Source organism: Euleptes europaea, chromosome 20, assembly GCF_029931775.1.
Source record: "Euleptes europaea isolate rEulEur1 chromosome 20, rEulEur1.hap1, whole genome shotgun sequence".
Taxonomy (NCBI): Eukaryota; Metazoa; Chordata; class Lepidosauria; order Squamata; family Sphaerodactylidae; genus Euleptes; species Euleptes europaea.
Genome location: NC_079331.1, coordinates 10435149 through 10462671, shown reverse-complemented (window position 1 = coordinate 10462671; position 27523 = coordinate 10435149). Strand labels below are relative to the sequence as shown.

At 45.6% G+C, this 27523-nt stretch overlaps 1 protein-coding gene across 1 annotated transcript in view; it reads left to right on the top strand.

Moving 5' to 3' along the window:
• Window positions 1–27523, top strand: part of FBN1 (fibrillin 1) — a 197789-nt gene that overhangs the window by 5572 nt on the left and 164694 nt on the right. Inside the window, exons 2-3 of the mRNA XM_056865827.1 lie at window positions 22626–22708; window positions 25739–25837. Of these exons, the coding sequence (XP_056721805.1) occupies window positions 25786–25837 (52 nt within the window). The 5' untranslated portion in view covers window positions 22626–22708; window positions 25739–25785. The remainder of the gene's footprint in view (window positions 1–22625; window positions 22709–25738; window positions 25838–27523) is intronic.

Genomic DNA, 27523 nt, shown 5'->3' with positions numbered 1-27523 from the left:
AGACCCTGGAGAGCCACTGCCGGTCTGAGTAGACAATACTGACTTTGATGGAATATGGGTCTGATTCAGTATAAGGCAGCTTCATGTGTTCATGTGTAGGTGAATATAACTTTCCTATTGGTGCAATGTTGAGTTTGTGAATTTAGTGTCAGAATACTTATATTGTAGTCAACATGTAGAAAGTTTGGACTTGCGTAGCAAGAAAGAATTGGAGTCCTAAATCAGTAAAGACAGAGGACTTGTGTTTAAATTGTTAGGTCTCCTATATCAGCTTTACCCAGGGGTATGGCATGGAAAACGTTCCTTGGCATTTTCAACAGAAAATTTTCGGATGCTATACTTTTCCTTGGAAAATTCTCTACCCCACACATGTAAATTTTGCTGCTATTTATCTATCTGAGAACCGGCATGGTTGTGTGGTTAGAGCGTTGGACTAGGGTCTGTGAGATCCAGGTTTGAATTTCCACTCTATCTTGGGAAGTCTACCTGAGACCCCGGAGAGCTGCTGCTAAGTCTGAGTCGACAGGACTAACCCTGAGAGACTCAGTAGAAAGCAGATACATGTGTGCTCAGCTGAATTACTGGGAAACACCCCCCGACACACACATTTTATTTAAGAAGTGTGTGCTGATGGGCTAAAATCATTTTACCATTTTCGTAGTAGACTGTGTGTTGATTTTTTTTTACACCGCTCTAAGTACTCCGAGTTAAAAAAAAAAAAAAAGCAGCCAAGAAATATTGTAAATAAGTGATATTAAAAGATAAGATTGCAGCTGTCATGGGAATGTACTGTGTGTATTCTCATCTGGTCCAACTTTGTTGCTCGACCAAACGTAGAATGGCGAAGGTCCCAGTCATTTCAACGGCAGGAGGTTCATCGTTGACATGAGTTCCCTATAGAAAGAAGTGGGCGGGGCTTTCAGGGGGCTTAGTTTTTGCTGTATCACCCTCGGATTTTATAAGAAGGCGCGCACGCTTCTTCATTTTTCCCCTTGCTCATTCTTTTCCAAAGTACAAGTATATTCAGAGATCTAAGAATTACAGTATAAATCATTTGCAGATGCTGGTATACTTTGTTTTCATGTAACTGTAGTTTGGATAGGAGGGATGTGGGGGGGAAGAGAGTCTCCATCTGTTTTTAGAAAGTTTTCTGACTTGACTTTTTAAGCACTGGAAGAGAGAAGCCTCTTAAAATGTATTCGGAGCGCAAATCTTTTTTTTGCTAGTTTTGATGTGTGATTCTTCAGCCGTGTTAAATGTGGTCAGGATTGTTCAATAAAAGCTTGATGACGTGTAGGAAAGAATGGTTGAACTGGATGATACCGTGTTCATCTCAGTATGGAAACTTGCTGATGCTACCCAAGTTTGAAGAGTGGTTCGTATTGTATGTTGGGGCTCCTAAATGAACGATGTCTCCTAATTCTGGTGTTTTGGCTTGCATGCATGAAGGATGTGTGGAAAGTGCAGTGCTTACCAATTCCAAAACCATATATAAAGATCTCAGGGTTTTTGGTGGGGAAGCATCTTATGACCCGACCTTCTCACATATCTGTCATTAAAAGAAAATTATAAGTGAACTAGAGCGGTGGAGTCTGATCTGGAGAACCGGGTTCGATTCCCCACTCCTCCACATGAGCGGCGGAGGCTAATCTGGTGAACTGGATTTGTTTCCCCACTCCTGCACACGAAACTAGCTGGGTGGCCTTGGGCTAGTCACACTTTCTCAGCCCCACCCACCTCACAGGGTGTCTGTTGTGGGGAGGGGAAGGGATTGTAAGCCGGTTTGATTCTTCTGTAAGTGGTAGAGAAAGCCGGGATAAAAAACCAACTCTCCTCCTCCTCCTCCTCCTCCTCTTATGGCACTTTAAATATTAATTGGGGCCGTGTGTATTTTGCTGTTTTGTGGTACAAATAAAAGCTATATGTGCCAACAGCACTAAACCCCTACCTACCCCATATCCACCAGCTGGCCTTTACCACCAGTTTGAAGAAGAAGAGTTGGTTTTTATATGCCGACTTTCTCTACCACCTAAGGGAGAATCAAACCGGCTTACAATCCCCTTCCCTTCCCCTCCCCACAACAGACACCCTGTGAGGTAGGTGGGGCTGAGAGAGCTGTGACTAGCCCAAGGTCACCCAGCTGGCTTTGTGTGTAGGAGTGGGGAAACAAATCCGGTTCACCAGATTAGTCTCCGCCGCTCATGTGGAGGAGTGGGGAATCAAACCCGGTTCTCCAGATCAGACTCCACCGCTCCAAACCACCTCTTAACCACTACACCGTGCCGTGGTTTGAGTCACAGAAAATAACAGGTGAAGCTTTTTATGACATGCAAACAAGCATTAACCATTGCTAATGTTTGCAAATCAAACATAGAAGTGGGGACCAATTAAAAGTTGACAGCATGCGATAAGACTTGGAGTGTGGTATTGGGTGTTATGTTCAGCGCACGAGGAATGTCAGTGCACTCTCTCTGTCTCTCTCTTTTAAAAAGCTAAGTTTCTAGTCACTACAAAATTAGGTTTGAAGTTTGTGGCAGTGCTTGCAGAATTTATTTCCACCCTTCAGCGTGTAGGGCTCCCATTCCATTCAATGCTCCTTGCCCTGAGCATGACAAGCAAGAATAAACTGTGCCAATAAGAAAACACAGTGCACTCTTCAAAGACGGACGTCCAGATTACTCTGCTGTTCCCTCCAAAATGCACTTAGACAAATGTACCCATGTTTCATTTCTGTGGTTCAAATCGTGCTTGTTCTGCTGGGACCAATCCCTTGAAATATCTCAGTGGTAAGTTTAATATCCCAGTTTATAATTGAGGGTTATGTTTGTTTGTTTTTCATTTCTAACCAACACTTTACCACTAAATGCCCACTGAAGAAAATCAGACTCACCATACTGGTAAATATTGGTTTAGGCTGGAAAAACCTCAAGCCCTCTTTCTTGCTTCTTCTGGCTGGCGCACCTGGCTCTCTGACTTGTGCTACATCCCGGGCCATGCCATGCGCGCGAGTGAAACTGGATGACAAGATCCTTTGAATTGGAAGCAATGTGTGAACACTGAAGAATGCTGGGGGAATGGGCGTCTCCTTTTTGCTTGACAGCTATTTGTCAAGGAACTAGTACTGCTGAGTTCGTGCCAGGTGTTTCCAGTAGTTCCAGTAGTCCAGCAAAAGAAAGATGTATCTTGTCTCACTGTCCTTCGCAGTAGACCCTTAAGCAAGGTATTTTCACCACCGCGCGTGACTTGTTCCTTGTCTTGTGTTGCCTACATCTCACCCAAGCATCTGTAGGCAGCAATTAGGATAGAAGAAGAGGAGTTGGTTTTTAGCTGCCGATGGTCTCTACCTTTTAAGGAGGACCAAACCGGCTTACAGTCGCCTTCCCTTCCTCTCCCCGCAACAGACACCTTGTGAGGTAGGTGAGGCTGAGAGAGCTCTGAGAGAGCTGTGACTAGCCCAAGGTCACCCATCTGGCTTCGTGTGTAGGAGTGGGGAAACCAACCCAGTTCACCAGATTGGAGTCCGCCGCTCATGTGTAAGAGTGGGGAATCAAACCAGTTTCTCCAGATTAGAGTCCACCGCTCTTAACCACTATACCATTCTGGCTTTCTGCACATGAAATTGCATCTGGTTATTTATATATATATATATATATATATATATATATATATATATATATATATATATATATATATATATATATATTTGTCCTCTTCATTTTACACAGGGGTGTTGTAAAGAAGGAACGCAGGAGGAGATTTGCAATGCAATCCTACGCAGAATTACTCTGGACTAAGCCCACTGAAATGAACGGGTTTAGACTGGAATAACGCTCCTTAGGATTGCACTGTTAGGTAAAGATAGTCCACTGTGCAAGCACCGGGGTCATCAAACATCCCGACGTTTCCTAGGCAGACTTTAGGGGTTACCGCACTTGTATTCCCAGCGATGTATTAAGAGTTTGAAAATGTTATAAAAAATACTGTTCGCACTTTCTGTGTATTCCCACCGATGTATAAAGAGTTTGAAAACGTTATAAAAAAATCCTGTTCGCACTTTGTTTGGCCCCTTTAGCTGCGAAGACGTCTTCCAACCATTTATAAGCCGTGGTATCCAAAAACCCTTTTAAAGCGATGTTTTTTTATAACATTTTCAAACTCTTAATACATCGCTGGGAATACAAAGTGTGGTAATCCCCTTTGTTTCACGGGGTGGTTTGCCAGTGCCTTCCCCAGTCGTCTTCCCTTTCCCCCTCAGCGCTGTTGGACATTTTTTTAAAATGCATTGTTTCGATTTGTCTTATTTGATGGGAAGCTGCCTAGCTTTCCAGTTGTCGGAAGGCAGGATAGAAACGTCTTTGGCTGAAATGAATTGTCCAAAGCCAGGCAAAGGGAGACGGGCAAAATGGCGCCGAGGGAGTTCTTTCCTCAGGAGCTCGTCTTCCCTGACCCTCCTCCGCAAACTTATTGAGGAAATTACTGTCTTTGGCTGTTACCGTACTAGGTATTCCCAGCGATGTATCAAGAGTTTGGAAATGTTTTTAAAAATCTCGTTTGCACTTTTTATGTATTCCCAGCGATGTATTAAGAATTTGAAAACGTTATAAAAAATACTGTTCGCACTTTGGGGGTTTCCGCACTTTGTATTCCCAGCGATGTATCGAGAGTTTGGAAATGTTATAAAAAAGCATCGCTTTAAAAGGGTTTTTGGATGCCACGGCTAAAAAAGGGTGGGAAGACGTCTTCACCGCTAAAGGGGCCAAACAAAGTGCGAACAGGATTTTTTTAATAACGTTTTCAAACTCTTAATACATCGCTGGGAATACCTAGTGCAGTAACAGCCTTTGCCCCAAAGGCAGACAGTCCCCTTTACAGGTTGCGCACAAAAAAGGTTTTTTAAAATTACTGTAGGTAACTGTCACTTGTGTGCGAATTTAAGATGGCCCCCTTCTCTTTCTTGACAGGACACGTGGAACAAAAAAACCTAGTCTTCCCCTCAGGTGAATAGGGCAGCGCCTGAGGAAAGAGAGAAAAGGAGCTGTATATGAATAGCAAAAGGGGGGAGAAATGTCAAAGCGTCAGTCAGTCAGTCAGTCAGTCAGTCATTTATTTATTTATTTATTTTTTAATTTTATTTTATTTTATTTTATTTTATTTTATTTTATTTTATTTTATTTTATTTTATTTTGTTCCCTCAGCCATTTTGGCCTGTACAGAGGAAGATTGGGTACCCAATAGGGTTGCCAACCTCCAGGTAATGGAAAGAAAAATACACCCATGCTATAGTTCAGCGATTGAGAAGGAAAAAACAACAACAACAGCACAAGGCTCTCTCTATTTCAGTTACAACAGTTACATTAAATAGATAATACTATGCATGACAAACAATGTGACACGTGTGAATTACCGCCCAAATTGGGACAAAACATGGAAACGTGCGATACAAACACGGAAAAATCTCTCAATCTACATCGAAAAAGTTCTTTCTTCTTAACTGCGCCTGTCATAATTCCACAGTTTATAAGTAGCGCATCAATTGCAGTTTCACTGCCCATAAGTCTACTTTTAGTTGATGCGCTACTTATAAACTGTGGGATTATGACATGCGCAGTTAAGAAGAAATAACTTTTTCGATGTAGATTGAGAGATTTTTCCGTGTTTGTATTGTCTGTTATTTGTTTTGTCACAATCTGGGTGGTAATTCACATTTGTCACATTGTTTGTCATGTATAGTATTATCTATTTAATTTAAATTAAATAGATAATAAAAATTAAATTAAATAGATAATAAAAATTAATTTAATTCAATTTTTGTAATTGAAATATATATATAGAGAGAGAGCCTCGTGCTGTTTTTTCTTGTCGACCGCCAGGTAGTAGCTGGAGATCTCCTGCTATTACAACTGACCTCCTGCCGACAGAGATCAGTTCCCCTGGACAAAATGGCCGCTTTGGCCATTGGACTCTATGGCGTTGAAAATCCCTCTCTCTCTACCGGAAACAATATTGACTCAGAGATATTTTTTGATATATTAATTAGTTATATAGAATAAAGAAATATTGTTTATATCATATAATCATCTTAATGAATGATGGAAACTACTGTAATATAAAAAACAATAAAAAATGTTATAAAAAAATCCCTCTCCTCCCCAAGCCCCGCCCTCTTCAGGCTCCGCCCCCAAAACCTCCCGCCGGTGGCAAAGAGGGACCTGGCAACCCTAGTACCCAAAGCTGGGGTGGGATGAAAAGAATATATATAAATAATGAAACTACGTAATTTATTAGAAGCGCTATATCAGAATTAAAATTATTTTAAAAACTGTTAAAATAGCACAATGGCGTTCCGTAAGGTTGATGTCTGTCACCACAAGCCAAATGGGTTTCGGCCTACGTGGCCTTCCTCAGTGGCCTAGTTAAATCATGTAAAAACATGCACGCGCATTACAAATATATTTACACGTACGGGCAATATGCAACAGGCCAGGCATGTAATAGGTTGTACAGAGGGAGAGCCTGGCTCTTTTTTTCTTCTTCTTCACTTAATATATCCATAAAAACAATATAATAATAATAATAAAGAGGAAAACAAATATTTTTCTAATTTAACAATCAAATGACTTCCCCCTCTCCCTCTTCCGTCTAAAATTAAATTGTATAATCTTTTGCTAACAGGACTAATCCCAATATTATTTTAATTTATCTGTTCTTGTCATATCCAACATTATGAAATCAATACCTAATATAAAAAAATTAACCCAAAAAAGGAATAAGGGATTAGATCAATGAGTATCCTTTAAATCAGGGGTGGGGAACCTTTTTCCTGCCAAGGGCCATTGGCACATTTATAGCATCATTCGGGGGCCATACCAGGTGTAGATCTCCCGGTGGGGGGAGGGAGAGGCTAGGGTTGCCAGGTCTCCGGCCACCACCTGGAGGTTGGCAACCCCAGGGGAGGCCACGCAGAGAAGGCCTGGAGGGCTCCCCCGGTCCTCCCCCCCCTCCCAGGCGGGAGGGCAGCCAGTGGTGGGCCCGAGCAAACGAGGCACCAGGGAGGCACAGCCCGCGGTCGATTGGCAAGGGAGGAAGGAAGGAAAACAGAGAAAGAGGAAAAGGGAGAGAGGGAGAAAGAAATGGAAAGGGGGAGAAAGAAAGAGACAGAAAGAGAGGGAGAGAGAACAGCCTTCACACACACACCGGCCCCATGCAACCTGGCCCCAGGCTCCATGCCCTCCCCGCCCCAGAGTCCACAAAAAGCCCCCTGAAGCCCGATCGGCTCCTGCGTGCATGCTGTGCCCCCAGGAGCAGTGGGCCTCTTCCCCCCCCCCTTGCTGCTCAACAGCCGACAGGCAGCAAGAGGGGCTTACAGTGTGCCCCGGCATTCCTGCACGCTGCGGCTATAGGGGGCAACCTTGGGGGAAGCGTTCCTTCCCCTCCTCTCGCCGACCAATAGCCATCAGTTGGCGAGAGGAGGTCCAAAGGGCGCCACAGCCCCCCCTGCAAGCCGTGGCCCCAGTAACACCCTCAGGGAGTGCCCCCCATTCCACACCTCCACGGCGGGGCCCTGGAGCTCCCGAGGGCCACAAAAAATGTCCTCGGGGGCCGTATACGGCCCCCGGGCCTGAGGTTCCCCATCCCTGCTTTAAATGGTCCCGTTCAAAAGTAGTTTTCACAGTACATTCTCCAAGCCTCCCATTCCCCCCCAAAATTGTTCATTATCATTCTGATTTATCAGAACTGTAAGTTTCGCCCGGCTCTTTTTGTGTGTGGTCAATGTAAGACTTCCCAGTTCTAAGGGAGGTGGGGTGCCACCGATTACGGCTCCCTTCTTCCTATCCTCCCTTTGTCGAAAATGGCGGCCAACAGCCATTGGCCCTGGCTTGGCTCACTCGCATCTTAGCCCGTCACCCCGGCCAGACAGGAGATAAGCCGCTGACATTATGCGACTGTAGCTGGGTCGGTTGCGCTGCTGTTTATCCAAACGGCTGATTATATGGATGTTTTGGATGTTTTGTTAGTTTCCCCCCCCCACCCTGATAAATAGGCCTCATTATGCAAGAGTCTTGTCTGGAAATATGGGTGGCCAAACAATTTTGGTGACACAAAAACTACTTCTGTTTAGCCGCTTCCACTGAGCTGCTTTTTAATGTTAACGGTGCTTTCGTAATTTTTTTTAATGTTAAGTACCCTTACGAGCAGCCTGCTTCTGTTTTTATGAAGTGGGGACCCAAGGATGAAAGAGGATTTGTCTAGGGCAATTTGCTGACTGAAGAAAAATATGAACGCTGGTTTTCCAGCATGCCTAAGTCCATAAGAACCTAAGAAAAGCCCTGCTGGATCAGACCAAGGCCCATCAAGTCCAGCAGTCTGTTCACACAGCGGCCAACCAGGGGCCTCTAGGAAGCCCACAAGCAAGACGACTGCAGCAGCATTACTCTGCCTGTGTTAAGAACATAAGGAAAGCCCTGCTGGATCAGACCAAGGTCCATCAAGTCCAGCAGTCTGTCCACACAACGGCCAACCAGGTGCCTCCAGGAAGCCCACAAGTAAGACGACTGCAGCAGCATTATCCTGCCTGTGTTCCATGGCACCTAATATATTCGGCATGCTCCTCTGATCCTGGAGAGAATAGGTATGCATCATGACTAGTATCCATTTTGACTAGTTGCCATGGATAGCCCTCTCCTCCATGAACATGTCCACTCCCCTCTTCAAGCCTTCCAAGTTGGCAGCCTTCGCCACATCCTGGACCAGGGAGTTCCGCAATTTAACTATGCGTTGTATAAAGAAATATTTCCTTTCATCAGTTTTGAATCTCTCACCCTCCAGCTTCAGCAGATGACCCACACGTTCTAGTATTATGAGAGAGGGAGAAAAACTTCTCCCTGTCCACTCCACCTAAACCATGCATAATTTTATAGACCATCTTAGATCTGAAGGACTCCAGAATCTAAATCTTTCTTCATCTTGCTCTCCACTGCCATGTCCAGGTAATGCCTTTATGCAATAGTCTCAGGGGTGGTAACTACGTCTTGTGAGGGCTTTCAGCGGCTGTTAGAATAGGGTTGCCAAACTCCAGGTGGTGGCTGGAGATCTCCCAGAATTACAGATCTTCAGGTTACAGAGATCAGTACCCCTGGAGAAAATGACTGTTTTGGAAGGAGGACTCTATGATATTATACCCCTCTGAGGTCTCTTACCTCCCCAAACCACACCCTTCCCAGGTTTCATCCCCCAAATCTCTAGAATTTCCCGCCCCGGAGCTGGCAACCCTATGTTAGGATGAGTACAGAATTTTGTGTCAACTATGGTTTGATTTAAAAAGTTTGTTTATTAGCACTCGGGGCAAAATGGTGGTCATCCTTTTCTTGACAATGATATTAAAATATTAAAATCCTGCATTAAAATTACTGTCCATCTCCGTGTAAAACTGCCATTCATCTCAGATTAACAAAACGGGGAAACTAGAAAAGAAAGACAGGATGGGAAGGCTCGCATCAAATAGATAATAGTTTCCAGCGGTGTGCCAATTCATCAGTTACTGTCAAATTCCTCATTTTAATTGAAGACCCAGAATGTTTTGATGGCACCCGTAGTAGACTTGCAGCCGAACTGTTATCATGAGCTTTATAGTTTTAAGGCGGCACAAGCAGTCATTCTCCAGTGCCGTAGTTAAAGTCGCAAGAATAAAGACAGTTAGTTCAGTGTGAAAAGGTTAGAATAATATAAGTCAGAGCTGATAAGGCTCTCATACGCATGTATTCTACTTGAAAGAATAAATGTAGTTTGGCGTGAAAGGGAATATCATGGTTTGTCACAGAAAGGTTAAAATAACATGAGACGCTTTGGCTCTGAAAAGCTGGAATAGCATGCGTTAAGGGCTGTAGGCAGACATGATAAACTTCTGTGAAACTGGCCAGCGTGGTGTAGTGGTTTGGAGCGGTGGACTCTGATCTGGAGGACCGGGTTTGATTCCCCACTCCTCCACGTGAGTTGCGGAGGCTAATCTGGTGAACTGGATTTGTTTCCCCGCTCCTCCACACGAAGCCAGCTGGGTGACCTTGGGCTAGTCACAGCTCTCTTAGAGCTCTCTCTGCCCCACCTACCTCACAGGGCGCTTATTGCGGGGAGGGGAAGGTGATTGTAAGCCGGTTTGAGTCTCCCTTAAGTGGTAGAGAAAGTCGGCATGTAAAAACCAACTCTTCTTCTTGTTGTTGCTGTGCTCACCGGCTTCTCTTCCTCTTTCCTTCCTACATGGAATGCAGCCAAAACTCCTGGTTTCGGAAGGCTTGAATCAAATTTTTCCACATGAACCAGTTCAGGGTACTGGTTTATGGGAAGGGCATAAGCTCCAGTCTGGCAAGGTGTCTTGCGTTTGGACCACACGACAAAGTGGAATTTTGATTTACCGTTTTTAATGAAATTGTGCGGGTGGGGCGAGGGGAGGAGGGAGGGAGCAGGAGGGGAACAGCCGTGGAAGCAAGCCAGTTGTATGCCCACCGTGTACCAACAGCATTTTGTTGTGATGTCTGAATGCAGCAGCTGTAATTCTCACCCATCTCTGTATAACTTGCATGCAAATTCCTGGAAAGCCATGAGAATTCTTGGAACATGTTGACGAAGCACTGGAATTGTTTCACCTAAATTTAGCATGCATGTATTAGGGTTGTCAGGTCCCTCTTTGCCACCAGCGGGAGGTTTTTGGGGCGGAGCCTGAGGAGGGTGGGGTTTGGGGAGGGGAGGGGAGGGACTTCGATGCCATAGAGTCCAATGGTCAAAGTGGTCATTTTCTCCAGGCGAACCAATCTCTATCGGCTGGAGATCGGTTGTAATAGAGGAGATCTCCAGCCACCACCTGGAGGATGTGCAAAGGAATAGTAACAAGCTCTTGCAATATATGCAAAATAGTGATGTTATTTGCTCCCGATCCGTTTCAGCCTCTACAGCACTTCAACATTTCTACCTGCAAAAAGAACAAATGTTATGAGAAATACGTTTTTGTACTTACTTTGTAAAGCTTGTGCCTATCAAGATTGACTTCCTTTTGGAAGACTTATGTATATAAGTGTGAGTTCGTCATATCTTTGTAACTTTGCATGTTTGTGCACTTTTTGAATAACATCACTATTTTGCATATATTGCAAGAGCTTGTTACTATTCCTTTGCACAACATAACTAGTTAGTGTAGGCGCTTCCTTCTATTAAACCACCTGGAGGTTGGCAAACCTAGTGTGTATCCTAATTTCAGAAGCAAGGACGTTCGTGATTGCACACTATGTGTCAAAGACCGAACTACCTTTATGTTGGCATGACAAAGAGCAGAAGAACACACTCCCAGGAACCGTTCTGCTCCTTTGTTTGAAAGGGAGAGCGGCACCCCGCTGTCAGATTGGACGAGATTTTGCCGTTCCGGAGGAGCTTCCGTAACATTGCGCAGAGGTCTCCTCGGTGTTGAGTAATATCAGTTACCGTATTTGGCCATTCCCAGCCTGATAGAAACGGAGGTCAGTGAAGCATTCGCCGTTGCTGCATGTCATTGTCGAATTCCTGACTTCTATCCAGGCCTCGCAGCTGCCGAATCCCCCAGTCATCTTTGCCTCTTCGTTTTTTCTTCCTTCTTAAATAATACTTGAGTTTTTTCTTGATTGCTAAAAGACGAAAGCTATAGCTGAAAATGAAGGCTGCCTTCCTAAGTCATTTTTTTTCAAATGGTGGATGAGTTACAAATTCAGGACATTTGGAGAACAAGAAACACTTCTTCTAAGGAATACACGTTTTATTCCACAAGACATGGATCATACTCCCTTATTGACATGATTTGGGCAAGTAAATCAATATTTACACAGTTACGTAAAATACATGTAGTCCCTAGAACATTTTCTGATCACGACCCGGTCTCCTTTGAATGGAATAACAGACAAGCATTTAGATGGAGATTAAACGATCGACTCTTACGAGCTGAAGATATAAAGGAAGAATTACATAAACTCGTCAAAGATTATTTTGAGATTAACATCAATGGAGAAACTAGTTTAAATACGATATGGGATGCTTTCAAGGCTGTGCTGAGTGGATTTATGATTCAGAAACATACTGCGTGGAGGAAAAAACAATTACAACAAACAAATGACATACTTTTATTCCTTCTTATTCTTGCTAAACTGAGACAGGATGTCGGAAGAGCCCCATCTCATTAGGGCCTTTGAATGTTGCCTTCTGGGCCCCTGTGGTGGGAGCAAAAGAGGCGAGAAGGCAGATGGTGGACGGGATGGGAAAGGAAGGAGGAGGGCAGCGACGGCTTAGGAATGGCCATTTTACTCCTGACGCTCAAGGAGTACAGTTATATTTTTGGCACAGGTCCACTGCTCTAGCGCTCTGTAAGTGGAGAAAGCTGAAACAACACGGCTAGCAGAAGCGAGCCGCGCTCTCCAGCAAAAGCCCCGCTCAGAGGAATAGGACCTGTGGAATACTAGACCTCTAGTGGTAACCCCTATTTGTTTCAATAGGACCGACGCGGGAGACTTTGTTAACAGATTGCTCTCTTATCTTTCATCTTCATCATGGGCTTTCTGAAGCCCCTCAATGGGCACTGACGATCTGAAACGTGTTTACTCAGAAGAAAGCCCCGCTGAGCTCCGTGGGGCCTTCTTCGTAAGATCATAAGAAAAGCCCTGCTGGATCAGACCAAGGCTCAGCAGTACGTTCACACAGTGGCCAACCAGGTGCCTCTAGGAAGCCCCCAAACAGGACGACTGCAGCAGCATTGTCCTCTCCGTGTCCCACAGCACCTAATATATTCGGCATGCTCCTCCGATCCTGGAGAGAACAGGTATGCATCATGACTAGTATCCATTTTAGCTAGTAGCCATGGGGCAGGGAGTTCCACAATTGAACTATGCGTTGTGTGAAGAAATACTTCCTTTTGTCTGTTTTGAATCTCTCTTCCGTAGTAGGTGCGCTTAAGATTGCAGCCGTACAGTACTATCCCAAGAACTCTTTCTTGGAAGTAATCCCCATTGGATAGATCTGAGTAGACTTGCTTAGGCTTGCTTTCATAGAGGCCTAGTGTTGGTTGGGGGTCTTATAGGCTAGTTCACCTCCCTGCCCACTACAGGAAATCCAAAGCTTGAGCATTCCTGAAAGATGGCTGTACATCCCTGCCAACATGGAAAATAATATCTCACCAATGCTTTGTGGAACCATGTTAGTATTTTCTATTGCCTACTGCAAATTCCTTGTATAGTTCTCAAAGGTGGTTGAAATGACTTTGAACCCCTTGGTTGTGATCTGCTAGAGGAAGGCACTACGCCCAGCATCTCCAAAAGAAGCAGCCCTTGCCCCTCGAAGACTGGAAGGTATCACCCTTGGGAGGGGCTGGGGCTCAGTGGTAGAGCCTCTGCTTGGCATGCAGAAGGTCGCAGGTTCAATCCCCAGCATCTCCAGTTAAAGGGACTAGGCAAGGAGGTGATGGGAAAGACCTCTGCCTGAGACCCTGGAGAACTGCTGCCGGTCTGAGTAGACAATACTGACTTTGATGGACTGAGGGTCTGATTCAGTAGAAGGCAGCTTCATGATTTCATGTGTATTCTCTTTCTTAAGTATCCACTGGTTCAAGTTCTTAACCAGAGTTAAAAGAACAAACTAAGGTTTATTCTAACCGTGTTTAACCTCGTATTTGCTCAAGGCCAGTATATTAAAAAATAAATGTTTTATGTTTCAGACATCTCCAACTATCACATAGGCAGGGGAGAAATAAAGAGGGGAGTGATAAACCATAGGAGATGCATTTCACATGGCAAACCTACACTTTATGTTTAGAAACTGGTCAAGATTTAGGAGACATAGAAGCAATCACCACCTCTTTTACAAGATAAACATTTGCTTAACCGTGGGTGGGCACGCTGGTCTGGTTTGCTTGTCTCACATACATGTCGGTGTTTTTTCCTGTCTAATGCTGTCTATATTAAGTGGTTCTCATGGCCTTCAGAATGTCATTATTCTAAGTCATAGTGATGCGAAGGCCAGATTTCATCCCATAATCAGAGGGCAATTATCGTAATTATGACAACGATTGGTTTTCCAGTTGGTAGAATGTGGGGAAATTAGCTTGCAAAGAGGCGTGTTGTTTTGGTTTGCTCTTTTCCAAAATGTAAGCCGAGAAGAAAAGTTCATATTTGAAACACGCCATCTTGGCCCAAAGGCGTAAGACCTTATACCATCTGGCTCAGTATTGTTTACTTTTAATTGGCAGCCACTTTTCAGTATCTCCCGCAGAGAGAGGTTTTTCCCAACAGTTGCTGTCTGAGACCTAACTAAAGATGCTTGTTCACTCAAGTGGTTTGTATGCATATTTGTCTGCGAGATGATGAGAAAGATGATGTATGCATATTTGTCTGCAGATGATGAGAGGGAGGGCATCTTGGGTATCTTCTGGGCATGGAGTAGGGGTCACTGGGGGTGTGGGGGGGAGGTAGTTGTGAATTTCCTGCATTGTGCAGGGGCTTGGACTCGATGACCCTGGTGGTCCCTTCCATCTCTATGATTTTATACACTGATGGGGTTTGAACTGGTGAACCCTGATAGGGAAGGATCTTCGGGTTATAGTGGACAGCTCAGTGAAAACGTCGGCGTGCAGTGAAAATGAAAAAGGCAAGCGCCACGCTGGAGATTAAAGGGGAAAGGGACTGAAAATAAAACTTCAAGTGTTGTATAGACTTCCGGTGCAGTTCTGGTCACCCCAACGAGAAAAAAGATACTGCAGAGCTGGGGAAAGCGTACAAGAGGGGCCACCAAAATGATCAAGGGGTTGGAGCATCTTTCCCATGCGGAAAAGTGAAAGTGTTTGGGGATTTTCAGGTTAGGGAAAAAGCTCACCAAGGAGGGGCGAGAACTGCGTGCCGTCTGCACGCCCCTCCTAGCAATGGCCTCTCTCACTTTCCAAGAACATGGCGCCGCATTTGAGAACGGTGCGCACGAGAGCCACGTGCGGCTTCCGAGCCACTGAGTTAGATATCACTGCCTTCGATGTTTTAAAATGGCACAAAGAGTTTGGAGCCTGGAAACGCTGGTAGCGCTGTGTGAAGCAACTGCGTCATTTTACTTCACCCTAAGACTAGTCCAGTGAACGGGGAACCCTCTTGTTTGTTGGAATATTAGACTATCAGAGCCGGCATGATGTAGTGGTTAAGAGCGGTGGTGTGGAGCAGTGAACTCCGATCTGGAGAAGCGAGTTTGATTCTCCACTCCTCCACATGAGTGGCAGAGGCGAATCTGGTGAACTGGGTTGGTTTCCCCACTCCTACACACGAAGCCAGCTGGGTGACCTTGGGCAAGTTACAGCTCTGTTAGAGCTCTCTCAGCCCCACCTACCTCACAGGGTGTCTGTTGTTGGGAAGGGAAGGTGATCGTAAGCTGGTTTGAGTCTCCCTTAAGTGGTAGACAAAGTCAGCATATAAAAACCAGCTCTTCTTCTAGTGTTCTCTGTTGCACCTTTTGTGTCATGCCCTCTGTTTCTGGATTTTGTAGCTCGCTCCTTCCTTGGGGGACTTTCAGCTGCAGTGCTTCATGCTTCTTCGCTTCTTGAACATCCTCCCAGGGCTTAACTTCCGCCAGGGTGCCTTTGGGGTTTATCCTGGGCACTGGTTTCAGAGCCAGGGTTCAGACACCGGACTAGCGAAGGATAAATTAGAGAGTCTTCGAGCACATGCAGAGTCTTTCCCTCGCTACCGAGCAACTGAAACGGGCTCCGTTTGTTTAAAATAGGTGAGTGTCTGCATTTAGCTGCTGCCTTGGATAGCTCCAAAATTTGGATCTCCAAAAGGTAGAGGCCAGCTAGAGGGTGCTGGAAAGAAGGTGTTTTGCAATCTTTGGGGCCTCTGCCAGTAGCAATGCCAGCTTCCTCTGAGATTTTCAAAATGCAAATTTGTTGAATTTTTAAATGGCTTTAAAAAAAATGTGATCTTTACCGGCAACTCCTCTCCGCTTTCTCTGGAGAACTGCTTTTGCCGTGCCTTTGCTCAGACCTCAGCTGTCGGCTGAGCCGCCTCTCCTCCTTTCTCAGAGACACACTCTTCCCACTCTGTCTAGCTTCCCAGCCTTAATTTATTCAACTCCCACTCTTTCGCCAGCCCTTAGCCAGCGTGTGCCAGGTTTTCTAGAGGAACGCTTTCCCTTGGGCGGAGCTTGCAGCTGTGCCAGCTTATAGCTGTGCCTGTGGGAGCTGACAGATGGGCAGTGTCTTTTGCCCAGAATTGGCTTCTGCTTCTTTGGAAGGGTCATTGCAGGGGCAGTTTTGGGACAGTCTGATTCGGCATTTCCTGAGGGACGTCTGTGCCCCTCTTAGGGCCCTTGGGAAGGTCTGATCACCCATGCTGACCTGTGTATGCACCTTTTATGGATTCTCTCATAGTATTAGAACAGCAGGGTCATCTGCTGAAGCTGGAGGGTGAGAGATTCAAAACTGATAAAAGGAAGTATTTCCTCCCTGCCCTCAGGATGTGGTGATGGCTGCCAACTTGGAAGGCTTTAAGAGGGGAGTGGACATGTTCTTGGGGGAGAGGGGTATTCATGGCTACTAGCTAAAATGGATACTAGTCATGATTCATACCTGTTCTCTCCATGATCAGAGGAGCATGCCGAATATATTGGGTGCTGTGGAATGCAGGCAGGATGATGCTGCTGCAGTCGTCTTGTTTGTGGGCTTCCTGGAGGCCCCTGGTTGGCCACTGTGTGAACGGACTGCTGGACTTGATGGGCCTGGGTCTGATCCAGCATGGCTTTTCTTACGTTCTTATGTCCTAAAGAAGGATGGTTTGGAGCTGTGGTTTTCTTACCGTGTTTCAGGGAATCATGGAAAGCCCATCAAGAGATCTACAGTGAGAAGATCAATAGCAGTAGACAGGTTTCCCTGAAAACCTGGCCAGCTCAGCTAATGTACTCTCTTGTAGGCACCCAGGTGGCAGTGCTGAGTATGTAACAGTGCGCATATTCAATACAGGGGAATGCACGGCCAATGTCCCCTGTGAACAGATAGCATATTTAGTGTCCAAAGTGTGTGTTAGTGTCCTTGCAGTACCATGTTTACAGCGGGTGTTGCTAATCATGGCTATCCTCACCCGCTATCTTCTATTTACATATATAGTATTCTTCAATCAGAAAACGTATCACTGCTTTGCACTATTGATGAAATGCTGTTAATAGGCTACTTGGCTACTTCCCTTCTATAGGCTTATTTCACAATGTTTAATTAAACGCTTATTCATAATATACTTTCCATTTCTCTCAAAATTCTTCCGTCGGTCTTTTATTGACAATATCCGTCAGCTTGGCCATCACTGCATACAGGGCCGGTGCTACCATTAGGCAAACTAGGCGCTGCCTAGGGCTCAGGCCTCAGAGGGGCACAGAACTGGCCCGAGGGGCACTGTTTTAAACAGATTAGTTTGTTGGGAAAAAATGCAACTGACAATTTGTATTTTTTATTTTTAGATAAGTACCACAACAGTGCTATGGAATATAATAACGGCATTTTCCCGTGTATAAGACTATGTTTTTTTCTTTAAAATTTTGCCCCAAAATTGGGGGTTGTCTTATACACAGAAGACGACCCCTATTTTTTCTTAATTTTGGGTTAAAAAAAGGGGGTTGTCTTATACATGGGGGCGTCTTATAGACAGAGAAATAAGGTAATTATAATGTCTTATTAAAGGTTTTGTGCTTTTTTTCCCCTATAAGACATCTCCCCATATTGTCATCCTTTCCTGGGAGATCGGAAGAAGCTAAAGTTTCCCTTCTCTTAGCAGACTCCTCTCGGGAGATAACCACCCCAAGTAGCCAAATTCTGCCTCCGGTCTAGTGGGATTCGTAAACGGCTAATTGAAAACTTCTCTCCATAGAAGATCTTTCCTCCTCTTCTTCAAATCATCCTTCCCAGAATCATCAACTTTTATTATTTTAACCTAACTTTGATTTACCGCACTTGTATTCCCAGCGATGTATAAAGAGTTTGAAAACGTTATAAAAAATCCTGTTCGCACTTTGGCCCCTTTAGCTCTGAAGACGTCTTCCAACCATTTGTAAGCCGTGGTATCCAAAAACCCTTTTAAAGCGATGTTTTTTACAACCTTTTCAAACTCTTAATACGTCGCTGGGAATACAAAGTGCGGTAACCCCCATTGTATCGAAATTAAAAAAAACTTGATTGGACTATAAGATATCTGTTTCTGAAAATTGGTTAGCAATGGGGGGGCCACGAGAAGTTAGCCCTTCCTAGGGCACGAAATTGACTGACTGCATATTCAGCTAGTTTCTCCGGCCAGTTATTTCCCTGGCTCGGTGTTGTGTTTAAACAGGCAATGCCTTTTGGCTTCTTCTTGCCCCTGGCCTGTTGCAGTGATCGCCAATGCCTAACGATGGGTCGGTGGTGCCTTGACGGTCGCTGCTGCGCTTGTTTGGGTGCCGGGTCCCTCCCGGTCGTCGGCTTTCGGGGACAACTTATCCGAGCTGACAGCTGGGCATTGTTTCCTCTGTTATGAATTCTGCAACAGTTGTGCTCTGGGCTGCGTGGATTAGAGAAGCTCTCTGGTTTTTCTGAATGGAATTTGTACGGAGGATAACTTGGCAAACACAGGGAAGAATGGTGTGTGTGGGGGGGAAGGGGTGCAGACTGATCTCAAGCACATCACAAGGTGGGATTTCAGCTCACTAGCTGTCCTTTTTTGGAGAGTTCCACTGGATTCCACAGCGGTTCAGTTCAGGGGTACTTGCTCATTTTTTAAAGTCTGAATTCATCATCATTGGAGACTGACTTTTTTCAGAAATACTCCTATGTGACTTTAAACTTCGATCTTGCCAATTTTTGCAAATTTTGTAATATTATCCTCTATGTGTAGTCACTGTGTATGTGTATTGTAAACATTATGAATACTGTTTTCATCTTTGCATACATTGTTGCTCCTGTACTGAGTTCCTTATCTCCATGATATTAGTACAGGGGTGCCAGCTTTTCCTCAACCTCCAGGTAGTAGCTGGAGATCTCCTGCTATTACAGCTGATCACCAGTCGATAGAGACCAGTTTCCCTGGAGAAAATTGCCGCTTTGGCAATTGGACTCTATGGCCTTGAAGTCTCTCCCCAAACCCTGCCCTCCTCAGGCTCCGCCCCAAAAACCTCCCGCCGGTGGTGAAGAGGGACCTGGCAAGCCTAATGAAGGGGCTACCTAGAGGTTGCCTGCTTCATTCTCACCTAGGGTTGCCAGGTCCCTCTTCGCCACCGGCGGGAGGTTTTGGGGGGTGGAGCCTGAGGAGGGCGGGGTTTGGGGAGGGACTTCAAGGCCATAGAGTCCAATTGCCAAAGTGGTCATGTTCTCCAGGGGAACTGATCTTTATCGGCTGGAGATCAGTTGTAATAGCAGGAGATCTCCAGCTACTACCTGGAGGTTGGCAACCCTACTCTCACCTTGTGTACAATCACTAGCAACAGTAAGACCAGCCTGTCTCTAGCAACTGGCTAAAATGGCAGGTTTTCACCTCTGTCCTGGAAAGAACTTTGCTTATACATAGGCTCCTTGCTGCCTTTTTAGGTGGGTTTTTTTAGACCACGGCCCGGGTTCTAAATATGTTCTTTGCACCAAAAACAAAAAACAGGAGCCTTTCATGTTTTCTTTTGCTGGTAGCAACCCAACAAAATAGCCATTTCCTTCATTGATAAAGATCTCTCCATTTTCCCCCAGACAGGAAGCATGGATACGAAATAATTGCTTGCCCTATTATTGGAACATGGCTTGGCACTAGTAAGTGGGGAACTCCAGATGTATTTATGGTGGTGTAGCTATAAAGGATGTGGCTGAAACACAATGGAAGTCTGCTGTTGCAGCGGGCACCACAGCTGTTCCAGTGGAAGGAATAAACTGTATCAGGGCAGCTATTTGGGCAGCTGAGGGCCACACCCCTTGTTTCCTACCCTCCTGTACCACTAAGGGTGCCAACCACCAGGTACTAGCTGGAGAACTTCTGCTATTACAACCGATCTCCAGCCGACAGAGATCAGTTCACCTGGAGAAAATGGCCACTTTGGCAAGTGGACTCTATGGCATTGAAGTCCCTCTCCTCTAGGGTTGCCAGGTCCCTCTTTGCCACCAGCAGGAGGTTTTGGGGGTAGAGCCTGAGGAGGGTGGGGTTTGAGGAGGGTAGGGACTTCAATGCCATAGTGTCCAATGGCCAAAGCGGCCATTTTCTCCAGGGGAACTGATCTCTATTGGCTGGAGATCAGTTGTAATAGCAGGAGATCTCCAGCTACTACCTGGAGGTTGGCAACCCTATATCCAGCCGATAGAGATCAGTTCACCTGGAGAAAATGGCCGCTTTGGCAAGTGGACTCTATGGCATTGAAGTCCGTCCCCAAACCCCGCCCTCCTCAGGCTCTGCCCCAAAGAAGAGAAGAAGAAGAGGAGTTGGTTTTTATGTGCCGATCTTCTCTACCACTTAAGGGAAACCGGCTTACAATCACCTTCCCCTCCCTGCAACAGACACCCTGTGAGGTAGGTGGGGCTGAGAGAGCTCTAACAGCTGTAACTTGCCCAAGGACACCCAGCTGGCTTCGTGTGTAGGAGTGGGGAAACCAATCCAGTTCACCGGTTGAGCCTCCGCCACTCATGTGGAGGAGTGGGGAATCGAACCCAGTTCTCCAGATCAGACTCCACCGCTCCAAACCACCGCTCTTAACCACTACACCACGCTGGCTCCCAAAAACCTCCCACCGGTGGCAAAGAGGGACCTGGCAACCCTAGACATAATGACGGGTGGGTTGGAGTTGGATGCTAACAATTCCTTTGCTCTTCCACTGAAAATACTGCCCCCTCCCCCATTGTAAATCATTTTCTCTCTAGGTTCTCAAATCAAAGATTATCCCAGCCAGGGTTGGGGATTTATTGCCCTCTGAAGGGATGGGTGAGGGGGGCAATTTGCAAGAGGAGAGTAGGCAGGTGGGGCAGGGGTTAAATGCCCCATTCCTCTCCCCTGTGAACGGCCCTGAATTTGTGCTAATGTAGTACGTGTGGGTTTGGGGGACATGCATATGCTGAGATTTTGACATAGCTGCAAGTTCATCGCAACATTCCTCAAGCTAATTATGTGTCGCATGAAGAAATACTTCCTTTGCTCTGAATGTCACTGGCTGACCCTCAGACTCTAGTATGCAGGGAAAGGAAGAGACGTTTCTTTCTATTCAATTGCTCCACAATTTCCAAGCCTCCATAATATCTTCGCCTTTATCATCTTTTCTGCTCGCGGCTTTCCCATGTCTCCATCCTGCGACTCTAGTGTAAAGCGTAGAGACCAGCACCACATTTTCCAGTGAGCTGCGGGTCTTAACGTGAGCCAGCAAAACTCAGATGTAACACCTGCTTTCAGGAGCAGCGCTCAGCTCTGGATATAACTGGAAATACGATAAACATGCCAGTTAATGTAATGTTATGTGCTAACTAAGCTATAAATGATGTATTTGGGGTTGCTGAGTATGCATTTTTTGCTTTGCAAATTTTAAATGCATTCATGGTCCGTGCATTGGTGGTCCATGCAAGACATTGGTGGTCCGTCCAAGTTGGTCAACCCCTGATACAAATAATGGGGAAATGGGCTGTAGACGGGTGAGCAAAGTGCCAGCTCAGACTCTTTTCCCAGCTGGCTTTGTTCTACCTTTCTTATGGCTCTTACTTCCTCTCTTTCTCTTGGTGACCCTTCCCTGAGAACCAGTGTGGTGTAGAGGTTAAGAGGGGTGGTTTGGGGCAGTGGATTCTAACATGGGGAACCGGGTTTGATTTCCCGCTCCTCCACATGAGCAGCGGACATTAATCTGGTGAACTGGGAAATAATCAAACCAGTTTACAATCCCCTTCCCTTCCCCTCCCCACAACACCCTGTGAGGTAGGTGGGGCTGAGAGAGCTCGAAGAGAGCTGTGACTTGCCCAAGGTCACCCAGCTGGCTTCATGTGTAGGAGTGGGGAAACCAACCCAGTTCACCAGATTAGCCTCTGCCGCTCATGTGGAGGAGTGGGGAATCAAATCTGGTTGTCCAGATCAGACTCCACCACTCCAAACCCCCCTGACACAGAGTGGTAAGCTGCAGTATTGCAGTCCAAGCTCTGCTCACGACCTGAGTTCGATCCCAACGGAAGTTGGTTTCAGGTAGCCGGCTCAAGGTTGACTCCGCCTTCCATCCTTCCGAGGTCGGTCAAATGAGGACCCAGCTTGGTGCTGGGGGTAAAGGGAAGATGACTGGGGAAGGCACTGGCAATCCATCCTATAAACACACTCTGCCTAGGAAACGTTGGGATATGATGTCACCCCATGGGTCAGTAATGACCCCGTGCTTGCACAGGGGACTACCTTTACCTTTTTACCTTTAAGGTATGCAAACCTTTCTGTTAAGTCTTCCTTACACAACCAGGAAGGTAAAATGCTTCTAGTTATGCTGGTGAGCTCTATATCTCACTGTGAATATATCATAAAGATGTATGTTCCCATGAAGACTGTGTACTCTTTCCCCCCCAATACTTTCATTTTTTTTTAAAAAGAACTCAACTGTATAAGGACTTAAAAAGCAATTGCAATTCCTTTGTATCTGTCTTGTAGACCCAACGTATGTGGATCACGTTACAATGCCTACTGTTGTCCTGGATGGAAAACCCTCCCTGGTGGAAACCAGTGCATAGTCCGTAAGTTGAGTTTACTATTTATTTGGGTTAAATATAAGTATTCCCTATTACTAGGTACGGGTGTGAAAGCTGGACAATGAAGAAAGCTGGCAGGAAGAAAGTAGACTCCTTTGAAATGTGGCATTGGAGGAGAGTGCTACTGATACCGCGGACTGCCAAAAAAAACCCCAAATCAGTGGGTTATAGATCAAATCAAGCCGGAACTGACCCTAGAAGCTAAAATGACTAAACTGAGGCTATTGTATTTTGGTCACATTATGAGAAGACAAGAGTCACTGGAAAAGACCAGTAATGATAGGAAAAGTTGAGGGCAGCAGGAAAAGAGGAAGACCCAACAAGAGATGGATTGACTCAATAAAGGAAGCCACAGCCCTCAATTTGCAAGACCTGAGCAAGGCTGTCAAAGATAGGACATTTTGGAGGACATTGATTCATAGGGTCGACTTGACTTGACGGCACTTAACAGACACAAATATAAGTTCCCTATTTGCTTTCTTAAAACTAGGTTTGCTGTGTCTTCAAATGTCTTTTTAAAAAAAGTATTCATTGTCCGATTTACCTGGCAGAGCATCTACTTTGCATGCAGAAGATCCCCAGCTTCATGTGTAGTTAAAATGATCAGATAGTAGCTGATGGGAAAAAACCTCTGTCTGAGACCAGGGAGATCTGCTGCCAGTCAGAGAAGACAATACCGAGTATTATAGACCAGCGGGCTGACATAAATGTAAGGAGGTTTCTCTCTAGTATCAGAGGAGCAGGCCTATTGTATTAGGTGCTGTGCAACACAGGCAGGACAATACTGCTGCAATCGTCTTGTTTGTGGGCTTCGTAGAGGCACCTGGTTGGCCATTGTGTGAACAGACTGCTGGACTTGATGGGTCTCGGTCTGATCCAGCAGGGCTTTTCTTATGTTCTTATGTGTTCCCTGCAACTTTCATAAAGGTGAGCCAGAGTTTTCTTAGGTGAACAATCTAGTTTGGGGAACACAGCGCTGATATGTAGGGCTGTTAGTTTGGTAAAAACCGAACTGAAAAAATATTGAATAAATGCCAATTCAGTAAATTTCTGGTTCGTGTTTACTGAATCAGCAAAATCCAGGAGGTTGGCAAAGCTGAATTTGCCATTCCCAAAAATTTGGCTTTATCAGGAACATCTTTCCGCTGCTCCTGCGGGGGGCATTTTTGCAGGTAGAGGTCCCAGATTTTCAGGGTAGCTAGAAGGGATGCTCCTTGCAAGAACCCCAACGTTTGGTGAAGTTTGGGTCAGAGGGTCCGATGTTATGGGGTCTGGAAGAGGTCGCCCCCATCCTCCTCCATTAAAACCAATACAAACGGTTTTGAATGCATTCTTATGGAGAAAGGGGGCAACCCCTTCCAGACCCCATAACTTCAGACCCCCTGACCCAATCTTTACCAAACTTGAGGGTTCTTGCAAGGAGAGTCCCTCCAAGCTACCCTGAAAATTTGGGACCTCTACCTGCAAAAATGCCCCCCAGGAGCTTTGCAAAAATAATTCCCATTGCTCCCGGGGAACATTTTTGCAAGTAGAGGTCCCAAATTTTCAGGGTAGCAGGAAGGGACTCTCCTTGCAAGAACCACCAAGTTTGGTGAACATTGGGTCAGGGGGTCTGGAGTTATGGGGTCTGGAAGGGGTCGCCCCCATCCTCCTCCATTGAAATGCATTGGCAAAGTGGCTCTGTTCAGAATCTTTAGTGTGATCTTAGCAATGTATCTCTACACTACCATCCTGGCAGATACGTGGGTGCATTCTAGTTCCTGCTAAAGGGAGAGAGCCACCAGTTCTCTGGGTTCTAAGCCTCCAATGACATGTGGCGAAGCATCCCTTCCCACCCCACAACAAAACATTTTCCCTTTGTAAACTAAGGCAAACATCTGCACATTGCGTGTTTCTATTCTTTTCTTGAGTGTGATGTTTGCTATAACGTGTTCCTGATGTAGAAGCCTGTGCCTACGAGCGCTCCTCAAGGGTTGCACCCCCCTGTTGCTTTTTTCACACCATTCCTTTGCCTGTATTTGTTTGTTTAAATTTACTCTACATACTGGTGTTAAAACTGGTGACTTGGATTCTAAGCCTTGCACTGGGGGGTGGGGGCAGGTCCTCTGCTGTGGGGCAGTTTCCTCTGGCATTGGGAACTTCCGCTCTGGCAAGACCAGCATCTTTCTGTGATCCGAAAGGCACCTTGCGCCATAGGAAATCTCCGCAGTAAACAAAGAGGTTCAGAAGCAGAAGCGAGGCTTAAGATCCAAGCCAGTGATTACAGAATATCGGGGCGGGGGATCATTTTTTAAAACCTCAGTGAAATTCACCATTAAAACAGTAAGCAAGATCTTGCGATTTTAAAAAATTAAGTTTGTAATTTTCTAATGCCACTAAAATGGTAGAGCCGTGTAGCAAAAGTGTGCTTACTGAAGCAGCCCCTTAAAATGAATAGAAGAAGAGTTGGTTTTTATATGCGGGCTTTCTCTACCACTTAAGGAAGAATCAAACCGGCTTACAATCACCTTCCCTTCCATCTCCCCACGACAGACACCCTGTGAGGTAGGTGGGGCTGAGAGAGCTGTGACTAGCCCAAGGTCACCCAGCTGGCTTCATGTGTAGGAGTGGGGAAACCCACTCAGTTCGCCTGGAAAAAACGGCCGCTTTGCCCATTGGACTCTATGGCATTGGAGGCCCCTCTCCAAACCCCACCCTCCTCAGGCTTCAGCCCCCAAAATCTCCAGGTAATTTCCAACCTGGAGCTGGCAACCCTATTCCCAATGCAGAAAATGGGGGGAAAGATTTAACTGGGCATAGTCATTTTCCTTTTTTACTTAGATGAAGTTGTGCAATGTGGGAATTCACCCTAGCTGCAGTGGAGTTAATATCAGCCAGCCCAGAGAGGACATGCGCAGCACAAAGGATGCGCATGTCCACTCACTTCGCCAATGCTTAAAAGGTAGGTAGCTGTAGGAGAGCATGCTGATCTCTTTAAAGCTTACTCTTCTCTCTCTATTTTTTTCTCCGCAACAGCAATTTGTAGACATTCTTGTGGAGATGGATTTTGCTCCAGACCGAACATGTGTTCTTGTCCCAATGGCCAGATTGCCCCTTCCTGTGGCTCAAAATCAGGTATGTATTTCCAGGGCATATCAATCTTCTCTTCTTACCTTCTTGAGCGGGCAGGGTGGTGTTTTTTTAACTTGCTGGTAAAGTAGTAGTTCAGACAACTAAACACTGAGTCAGTATTAATCATTTACCACAACTAAGGAGAGCTGGTGACTGGGGAACTAGCTATTGCAGACATTCCTTAACGGCTAGATTAAAAACAACCAGTTCCATACGTGTATTGGCAATCGTATTTGGCTTGCCGGTTGTTATACGCTTTCTGGAAAGTTCTTCATGCTTCTGTCCTGTGTGGCTGGAGAAGGCAATGTTAAGTTATAAGGATAGGAAAGCAGATGATGAGAGGGAGGGCAGATGATGAGAGGGAGGGCATCTTAGCCATCTTCTGGGCATGGAGTAGGGGTCACTGGGTGTGTGTGTGGGGGAGATAGTTGTGAATTTCCTGCATTGCGCAGGGGGTTGGACTAGATGACCCTAGTGGTCCCTTCCAACTCTATGATTCTGTGATAAAACAGTATAAATGTGGGGCTTCAGTTCCTCCTTCGTTAGGACCAAACAGTAGGGCTGAGCTGCTTGTACCATCCGTTGGCTAACTACTCTTTGGATGATTGTGTCAACAGTAATCATGGGCTTATTCACAGGGGAGTTTGGGATTCCTGTTAGAGACTGAAATACAGAGTATTTTTTTAGGTATTGAAACCAATCTGAGTTATCGACTGATATGGATGTTCTTTTTTTGCAGATTTTTAAAAAATTGTAATTATTGCATATATTACATTATATAATAACTTGACGCAAAGAAGGGGGAAGAGAGAAGAAGGGTGCTTACAGCAATTCATAAGAATGAGAAGGGTACATCTTACTTGGGTTGCCAGCTCTCTTTTTGCCACCGGCGGGAGTTTTTTTGGGTGGAGCCTGAGGAGGGTGGGGTTTGGAGAGGGACCTCAATGCCATAGAGTCCAATTGCCAAAGCGGCCATGTTTTCCAGGCAAGCTGATCTCTATTGGCTGGAGATCAGTTGTACTCTTTCACATAGACTTTCATGCTTCCAGTACGGATGTTTTCTTATGTTTGATGTTCAGTAGTTATTCAAGAGTGTGAATTGTATTTTGTGTGTGTTGGGGTGTTTTGACGGTGGTTATAGTATAAGTATTTACAGTAGGTTAGAGGTAGTGCTGTTAGGTGGATATAGTTGTTATATTGTATTAATGAAACAATGGTTGTATAGGCATTTTTTAGACTGTCAGTTTGTGAGATTTACAAATTTGAGCCTTTGTGCCGTTTTTTCTTCTTCTTATAACACAGTTAATTCAGTGTAGACTACTTGGAGGTTGGAAACCCTAAAGGTAAAGGTCCCCTGTGCAAGCACCGGGTTATTCCTGACCCATGGGGTGACGTCACATCCCGATGTTTCCTAGGCAGACTTTGTTTAGGGGGTGGTTTGCCAGTGCCTTCCCCAGTCATCTTCCCTTTACCCCCAGCAAGCTGGGTCCTCATTCGACCGACCTCGGAAGGATGGAAGGCTGAGTCAACCTTGAGCCGGCTACCTGAACCCGACTTCCATCGGGATCGAACTCAGGTCGTGAGCAGAGATTGGGACTGCAGTACTGCAGCTTACCACTCTGCGCCACGGGGCTCTTACCTTACCCTACATCTTACCAAAACCCTTTTCATCCCAAAACACAATGGTTT